Source organism: Nilaparvata lugens, unplaced genomic scaffold, assembly GCF_014356525.2.
Source record: "Nilaparvata lugens isolate BPH unplaced genomic scaffold, ASM1435652v1 scaffold6071, whole genome shotgun sequence".
NCBI classification, from domain to species: Eukaryota; Metazoa; Arthropoda; class Insecta; order Hemiptera; family Delphacidae; genus Nilaparvata; species Nilaparvata lugens.
In genome coordinates, this window is record NW_024091836.1 from 1 (window position 1) to 9,580 (window position 9,580).

Here is a 9,580-nt window from a genome sequence, read left to right on the forward strand (position 1 = left end):
TACTGGGTAGCCTACTAGTCTTTTTCACATTGAAAAAGTATTGAGTTTCCTTAGAAAAATAATAAAAATATTGATATTCGAAAAGCTATTATTAGAATATTGATATCCCAATTTATCAATATTCAAGATATCGATATATTCCAATTTCAATAATCAAAATATCGATATATCCCCATTAAAATATTCAAAATATCGATATACCCAAATATCAATGATAATAATAAAAATTCAGAATATCAATATAGCAAAATATCAATATGAAAATATCGATAAATCAATATATCGTTGCGATACAACGATATATCGGTGCCTAACCCACCTGCAAACCAGGCCAGAACGCAAGCAGTGCGTCCATGAAGTTGCGTGAGTTGGTGTGTGGCCGATGCATGTGCACATCTAGCAGCATGGGGCCCCGTGAGATGTACTTCATCACCGCCGAGTAGTGACGCTGGAATCGGCCCAGGTAGCGCGAGTCGCCCAACAGAATGTATGCCTAAAATGCAATGCCAAGCACACACATTTAAAATAACAAAGAAAGTACTCTTTATCCTTTCTTTTCTTAATCGTCATACGGAACTGCAACAAGGAAACAGCACTCCTGCCTCCTGCAGTATATGACACGTCAAAGTTTTGTAATCTTAAGCCATGTAATCTTCAGTGTCCACACTGAACAAATGTTCGACATACATGTGTGACATGGATAGAATTTGATTTCTTATTTTATTGATTGATTTTTTTATGTGTTTTAGTTTTAAGATTTTCCAGAAGAAAAGACTCTGATATTGGAATAATACTTTCCGTAGTTGTACTTCAGTGGGAAATAGTATATTTCGCACCTAGAGCAGAAAATGAGATTTTTCCAGCTCGAAATCGGTTTGCAAGTCCGAGGCCGTAGGCCGAGGACTAGAAAAGATTGAGAGCTGGAAAAACATTTTTGCCCGTGGTGCGAACGATATTTTTCGTCACACTACAGGTATTGCTGACAAAATAAATAAAGAATACTCATTAAGCTATCATACCTATCTCTTGATTTTAGTGGTAGAAGATTTGCAGTCAGGATTTCTGATTCTTTTAAAATTTCACTTGGAATACCACAGTCATCTTCAAGCATTTTTGAAAATTCGGAATGCACTAATCAACAATAAATAATTGAATAAAACTGGTTGCGAAGCGAATTAGTTTGATTCGAAACTGGAACTGAAATCATGGCGACTTCAGCTGATGATGAAAGTGGACACTCGCCCGATCTAGCGGATGACTTATTAACTACTTCCATGAGCGGCTGGAAAGAGACAACTTTCTGGCCTAGACCGGAAAAGAAACCCTTTTCTGACGTCGTCTGCAAACAAGGTCTTTCAGATCTACGTAGGGACTGGAAAACAGCTGCTTTCTGTGCAGTGTGGCGAAAATATAATTTAGTGAGTAAGTAGTATTATTGCAGCGACAATAAGATTCTGCTAACTTATGTCTAAACGACTCTGGGAACCAGCAATTCAAGGATATTTGCTAGTTCTCACGGATGAGGCGGCTCCACGAGGCAAGGACAAGGCGGATGTTTGGTAGCCTGTAGATATTTTCCCAGAGGAATACTGCAGACCTGGCAAGTACCCGCTTGCCGAATCCAGTGAGAACCGACTCTTCCACTAGCAGCAATTAGGCCTTCTGGCACACTGACGTGGAGAGGGGGAAGTTTTCCGGACGGAAGACCTCCAGTCGTTAAACAACCGAGGTATCGAGGGGATCAAAATCCAAACCGTATTGCAAAAAGTTAAGTTATTTTTCCGGCATTATGATATACGTGAGTGTCCTGTGGTTTGGGATTACGGTGGAAGTGATAGCTGTGGGTAAGTGCCAAAATTTCTAGCTCTCTATAAAACATTTTCACCCGGCCGAGACCCTAATTAGTAAAATTCTTGTAGTAAAATTTCTAGTTAGCAGAATCTATTGGCAGGTAGTTTTTGTAGGAATAATATTTTGATAAAATGTACTGCATATTTCGTTCTTTAAATTTCAAGTAATTGACATAATAAATGAGAAATTCTTTAGGTAATACAATGTTGTTGTCTATCCAGTTCCCATGACTTCCTTGAAGTAGTAATAAGATATCTTCAACCCCCATCAAGGGCGGTTACACATGTTCAGCAAGCATGTTTGTTGAGGGGCTCAGGAACAAACATTTAAAAAAGTTTGGACAGTCATTGTTTGTCAAACAAAAAATTACTGTTTTTACAAACATATTCAGAGTTTGCTGTAAAACATGAAACCTGTTCTCCCTACATACAAATATTTTGTTTGGTGACGCGTCCACACTCGTCACGGGCAAACATTGTTTGTCGTACAAAATAAAATTTGCCCAATCTGTTTCAACAAACATGTTTGTCGATCATTTGTTCAGAGTGAACACGGCTTAAGGCTGGCCAATAACAATAGAACATGCACGATAAACATGTGTGTACACACACTAAATAAATACATTTTATTGTCGTAGACCAATAAAGGTAATTGACAAAGTCATAGTAATGCAATTACAAAGTAATAAAATCGACGTAATAGTAAAGTCACAAAGTAGAATCGAAAAACTCTATCAAACAACAGAAACGTCTCAAAACCATCCACTCAAAAAGTAACTTTTGAAAATAGCAATAATTTCACAACATTTGACATCCAATGGCAACTTATTGTAAGATCTCAAGCCGACGCTGTCATAGTGTTTCATGCTTATGACAAGACATTGATATGGAATATCAATGTGTTTTGTCATCAGCGTGAGTCAACAACTGCAATACAGTCATGAACATGAAAATTTGAAATTACGAATAGCTACGGAATTATTTAGGCAATATTTATTTTAGAACGAAAAATGTAATATTCATTATGAGGCAAAGAAGCAAAACTTTATAGAATCAATATTGCAAAAAAAGAAAAATACAATTTCGAAACTTAAACGTAATACATTGTAACTTATACTGTATAACTTCATAACAAAACTTTTACATCAAAATAAGATGCCAATGAATGTGAGCCCATCTCGAGGTACTAGACTAAAGTGAGGTCCACGTTAAAATGGCAGTGTTTGATTAGCAATAGTATTGCTATCCTTGTCTATCAATCAACAAAGCGGATAGCGCTATCTCTTTCTTGCTTGCTCTGTTGCCAGATCGTCTTGATCATCTTTAAACAATGTAGAATTAATAATTAATTAAAAAATATTTCATCTTAGTTGTGAATTATTTTTAAAATATATATTTTAATAAAATACCGGGTAGTTACAAATGAAATAGACAGTTTGAATAGCTTGTAGAGAATTTATTATTTAAAAGTTTAGATCATTACTTACATGATTACATAGAAGAATTCTTGAAGTTTTTATTGAAAATTTGCAGATGTTCAATGTGTGCACCATTTGCAACACGACAGATATCAACACGGTAGTCAAATTCTGACCACACACGACTAAGCATCTCACGGTTAACTGTAGCAAGAGCATTTGTGATTCGTTGTTTAAGATCATCGATATCAACAGGAAGCGGTGATACGAAAACTCTGTCTTTCACATAGCCCCACAAGAAAAAGTCGCAGGGCGTTAGGTCCGGACTACGAGGTGGCCACGGCTGAAACACAACGTTTTCCTCACTTGCATGGCCGATCCATCGTCTAGGAAGATGTTCATCCAGATACCTCTGACGTCTGAGTACCAGTTGAGTCAAAGCTCCATCTTGTACAAAAATGAAGTTACAACTATCTTCATGGAGTTGAGGCATTAACCATTCGGTTAACATGTCCAGATAAATTCTTCCGGTTACTGATGGTTCTTGGAAGAAGAAAGGCCCGTAAACCTCTTCACAAGATAAAGCGCAAAACACGTTCACTTTAGGAGAATAGCGTATATGCTGTATAAGCAACAGTTCTACCAACATAAACTTTAAGAAATTCCCTACAAACCTATATCACTTACTATGTTGAAATACACCAGTTTAATTTTGTAAAGGCTATTGAAGTTGTCTATTTCTTTGTAATCACCCGGTATAATGATTATTTTAAACGAGAATGAACAGTTAATATACATCAATAAACATATATCAGCTACCGTCTGTAGAAGGCATGGACAAGACAGAGAATCGGCAACGTTCATCTCCTATCTTTCTCCACTGCCATTATAACGTGGACCTCACTATAGTACTAGGTACTATTATAAATATTTGAAACGATAAATTTAGAATACACACCTTTAAACAGTACTCGTAGTAGGAATCGATGCCAGCCCCAACTCCAGAGTCCCTCCTCACCCAGGCACCAGACTGTACATTGAGTACAGTCCCCATCAAATCCGAACTGCGATGTCGCAGTCGCCAGAGTTCGTCCATGGCGCGATGAGCCTTCTCCTAAGAAAGTAAGAAAATTAATAAGTTCAATTATGATAAAGATCCTATTCAAACACTGATACTTAGCTGAAATGGATATTATGATTAGGTGGCAGTCAAGACGATACTTCGAAACAATTAAAAATTAATATTTATTTTACAGTTTTTAGTGATAAGTAGAAGGAATTTTGCTATCAATTCGGATCTTAATCTTTTTAAATCCAAAATAAATTGTTTAAGTGTTTGGTGAAAAAATTAGACAACATTTTATAAAGTGAAGAAAACATAACTAGTTTCTGGACTAACCTATTATAGTAAGTGAGCAATTTCTGTATTTTTATATCTGGTTATTTATTTATATCTGGTTATTTCTTTATATCTGGTTATTTACGTTTAACGGTTCTCAAAAACGGCTCTAACGATTTTTACGAAATTTGGAACATAGAAGGTTTATGATATAAAAATTCGATTGCACTAGGTCTCATCCTTGGGGAAACTCGTTGAACGACATTAAAAGGATAATTCATCCTTGGCTGAAACAGCTGTGGATAGTAAAAAACTGAGTGAGCGAGTATGTGAAAAATCAAAATATCGCATCCGAAATTCATAAGATACATATAGCCAGCTGTGAAATATAAACACGATCATTTTAGAGAATAATTGTGTTCTGTTTATCAATAAATAAAATAACGAGCGAAGCTCGGTGCCCCGATATTTTTAATGAATCAAAATTCGGGGGAGGAAAAGTTTTGGGCTGTGCCTGTTGATCCTCCCCAAAATAATTATTATATCATATTTTACATAATAATTTTATATAATTGAATCAATCAAATAATAATAATTTCATGTCTTCCAATAGAACTCATGGAATTCATGATTAAGCCATTTTTTGAACTTCATTCGACACTCTCTACTCATTATAACATATTTTTCCTCATGCAGCTAGTTTGTAATGGTAGTATGGCTATGTAGAAGCTCTTTTACATTAGCATTACATCAAGTGTTATCTTGCTAATAATATCCAAACTTCATCACATCTTCAAATAGAATAATTTTATTCTACGAATTAGCGAGTTTCATAAATAATGAGAAAGATCCTGATCAAACACAAATAAACAGCTGTAACATTAATGCTTGCCATTCATTTTATGCTGACAGTTTAAAGTGAATCTCACTATAGTTGAGTAAAGTTATCCTACATTAAATTCATATCAAGACAAACCAGCAAAATTGACAACACACAGATTGTACAACAGTATCCTCCAACTAGTCCGATCTCACTAGGCGTCAAAACTGATCTGCAAAACCGTAGAAACCAATCCGAAAAACTTCGAGGTTTAGCAGCTACGTGGTTAGCTAGAGGTAGAGTGGACATTACTGTCCAAACTTCGCCACGTCATCAAACAAAGAAGTCATCTTCTATTATATACTTCGAAAGTAAATGGTAATGAACTTTGTACAATAATCGAAATTGAAATGAAATATCTGGTGATCTAGAATTGAAAGCTCTGTTCACACTTAGGCTAGACGCAGACCAGTTAGTCAAGGCAAGACAAGACATGATCAGACACGTTTAGTCACAATACTTCACATAGCTCCTTGTGACGCAGCTCACACTGATTAGTCATTGCAATTAGACATGTCTTCATAACCAACTATGTGAAGTATTGTGACTAAACGTGTCTGATCATGTCTTGTCTTGACTAACTGGTGTGCGTCTAGCCACTACATCCGTAAACAAAGCCGTAGTGCATTCGTGTGACGTCAGCACTGGTAGGGCTCCTACACCAATAAAAACATTAGCTGATATAGATCAGCTGAAATCAACGAATTTTTATTGGTGTAGGATCCCTGCCTGTGCTGACGTCACACGAATGCACTACGGCTTTGTTACTATTGGCCTAGCCTAAGTTACTATCCACAAAAAAATTCAAAGAAATAAAACAGAGTGCTCAGATTCAAGATTCTAATTGAATTTCAAATTCAAATTCATTTATTTTGCCATAAAATAATACAGATTGATTAAATAAAAATCCCAATTAATTTTATGATATAATAATTTTTTGAAAATAATAATAATTCAACATAATATTGAATTTTGAAACACACAATGGAAAACTATCAAGTACCATTTATTTTATTACAATACTACTAATTTCAACTCTTTAAGAGCCATTCTCAAGTGTAAATTTTTATAATCTAGAGAGAAAAGTAAATATTAGATTTTGGTATCTATTTATGAAAGTGATTGGAATGGAAGTAATAGATTATAAAACTCACCTCAAAAATGGGTTCACCAGTGAGCCTAGAAAGAGCAGCCATTTCCAGGACCATAGTGCCAGCACAAGCAGTGCACGTTTCACGAGACCACTCCAGCTTCTGTGTTTTCAAACCATGGCGCAGATTGATCTAAAAACCAATTATGTGAATTAAAAACTTTAAAGTAGACATTAGATTAGCTTGAATTTCAATCATATTATTAGACATTGAAGCTCTTCTTTCAAGGTAACAATACAACAATGTTACAATTAATCATTGTTCAATATTTAAAATATCAAAAATTTGATGAGTTATTTCTAAAACATTTTATTAGACATTGAAGCTCTAGTTTCAGGGTAACAGTGCAACAAGATTATAATTAATTATTGTTAAATATTTAGATATTAAAAATTTGAGGAGTTGTAACTTTGTTACACTTGCGGAGAGTGGTTGGAGGAGAGAGGGAGCATTGGATAGGGCTTTGTGGAGAGGCAGACTAAGAGAAAGGAATGCCGACCCCTTTTAAATGGGATAAGGCACAGCCAAAGAAGAAGAAGATATATTTCTATTTCTATTTGATTGAAATGATATATTGTACTGACCCGTGCATGTGGTATTCCGGTAGTGGTGTTGAAGGCTGGCAACAGCCGATAGCCGAGATCCTTGGCTAGATCGAGCAGCTCCCCGGCATACCAGCGCATCACTCCATGCCTTGCCTGCAGGTATTCAGCTAACACGTGGCCCGACAATAGACCGCTGCAAAAAACATTCACAAAAATATCATTTCTCCATCATCAAATCAAAATTTATTGCTTCATTTCGAAACAATATACAACATGATATACAGGATGATTAACGAAGGACTTCACAACTTTGAAAGCTCATAAATATTTATTGAAATTTCTTACAGAATTGAGAAAGTTGTCATTTTGTTACAAAACACTTTTCTCACTTTCCCAATTACTTACTCTAATTTATTTACAATCTAAAAAACAGTCCAATTTTAATAAAATATTAGTCCAAAAAGTTATGTTTCTTACCTAAATTCAAAATTATGGCACATTATTTTGGGATCGATGGGGTGGACCCCCCATCAGTTTCCCAGAAGGGAGATTCATGCCAGTTGATAGAGCTGATAAATAACTATACAGGGTATGAATTTGAAAAAAATCGGTCAGGTCATTTTTAAGAAATCGTGAAAAACATGGTTTTTTTAGTGATTATCCGCTATTTTTTTCAAGAATATTACGGAGCTCCTGAAATTTTCACAGAAATGATGACTCATGTCAGTTGATAGGGCTTCTAAATAGCTATTCATGTATAAATTTGAAGAAATCGTTAGAGCCGTTTTCGAGAGAACGTGAAAAACATGGGTTTTTAGTAATTATCCGTCATTTTGAATTGAATTTCTTATTGTCGGAACCTCATGGTATAAGGACCTTAAGCTTAAAATTTCAAGTCAATCGGTTGATTAGAGATGGAGTTATCGTGTTCACAGACATGCACACACATACCAACACCCAAAAATCATGTTTTTGGACTCAGGAAACTTGAAAGGTATAGAAAACTTGAAATTAGGGTACCTTAATTTTTTTGGAAAACAATACTTTCCTTACTATGGTAATAGGGCAAGGAAAGTAATAACTACTAGGATTATTAGCTTCAGTTAACAATGAAATTTGGAACACAAACGCTCTATACCATGCGATATGCTATCTTTTCTCTAAGGGAATGCTAATGATTGAAAATAAATAGAAATTCGAATAATAAATCGTGATGGATGGGCCTGTTTTTTTCATTCCAAATCTTTCTATAATTATGTGTTTTCATATTGATGAATAAATAAATAGATAAAATTGTAATTTTCAACTTACCCTAACACTCGGATGTTGGTTTCAAAGACAGAGACTACGACATCGTTGTCAAATGATACGCTTGACGTCACTAATTTAACGGCGTGTTCGAACTCAGTGATGTCACCCAATATCACAAGTGTATCCAGCGTGTCGATCAGGGTCAACGAAAAACTGAAACACAGTCAAATAATTATAATTCAATTCAATTCTTTATTGCCAGGATTAAACAATGCAACAAATCAAGGTTAATAAATCAACACTTCTTACAAGAAAATAAAATAAAATTAACTACCGAGAACTAAAAACTAAACATTTTTTCAGGCATTAATCAAACATTATTTTTTTAATAATTGATGATTTGAATTGAATTGCTGCCTTTATTTAAAACCTAGGAAGGCGAAGTTAGGGCGCAGCCGGCCCTCTCTAAACCTAGCGCCGCAGTGCAGGATGGTTTCTCACAGCTTGGCGTTGTTGTCATTGGAGATGGGTGTCTGGCTTGGAAGTGTTTCGGCCGCATTGCAGGATGACTGTTAACGGTTGCCGGAAGATCAACAGCTGGGGTTTTTTTCGTTATTTTCGTGATAGAGAAATCTGATTGCAGATTCGTTCTCAGCGACCCCAAGTTTAGCCTGAAGGCTCAGAATGTCAAAAATGTTTTTAAATAATTAAAAATCATCATGAAAAGTCATTATATGGTAGTAAACCACGTTTCTGGAAACGTTTTACTGGTGACTGGAGTTTTTATTGACCACAAAAATCAAAATAATCGTGAGAAAGAAAATGCTGATGAACGCGAATAAGACCGCCACTCCATTGTTCTATTGTCTCGGCTGCTTGGCTGAGCTGGCTGGAGGGATCAAATAACCGACTGGATTGATCTTTCGTCTGTCCGCTAGGCGGAACTAAGCCGACCATTGCTGGGTGGAAGATGTTACTGCGGCCGCTCGCATTCCACCAACGCTGCTATTATTTGCTGTCTCAGCGTCTAGTCCGAGTCAGACAAGCATTCAGCCTGCACTGCGGAACTAGGTTTACACTTAACCCTCAATGAGTTGTGACAAAATAGATTGACTGTATTATTTTTTATAGAGATTTAGGTCTCTG

At 35.8% G+C, this 9,580-nt stretch overlaps 1 protein-coding gene across 1 annotated transcript; it reads right to left on the reverse strand.

Moving 5' to 3' along the window:
• Positions 1-310: 310 nt before the first annotated feature.
• On the reverse strand, positions 311-8,647 carry LOC120356179 (ER degradation-enhancing alpha-mannosidase-like protein 3; the record flags this gene model as incomplete). The annotated part of the gene is made up of 5 exons (XM_039445057.1): positions 311-493; positions 4,227-4,382; positions 6,642-6,770; positions 7,223-7,376; positions 8,495-8,647. Coding segments are annotated over 5 exons (775 nt in total), but the record flags the coding sequence as incomplete, so codon positions are not given.
• Positions 8,648-9,580: the final 933 nt, after the last annotated feature.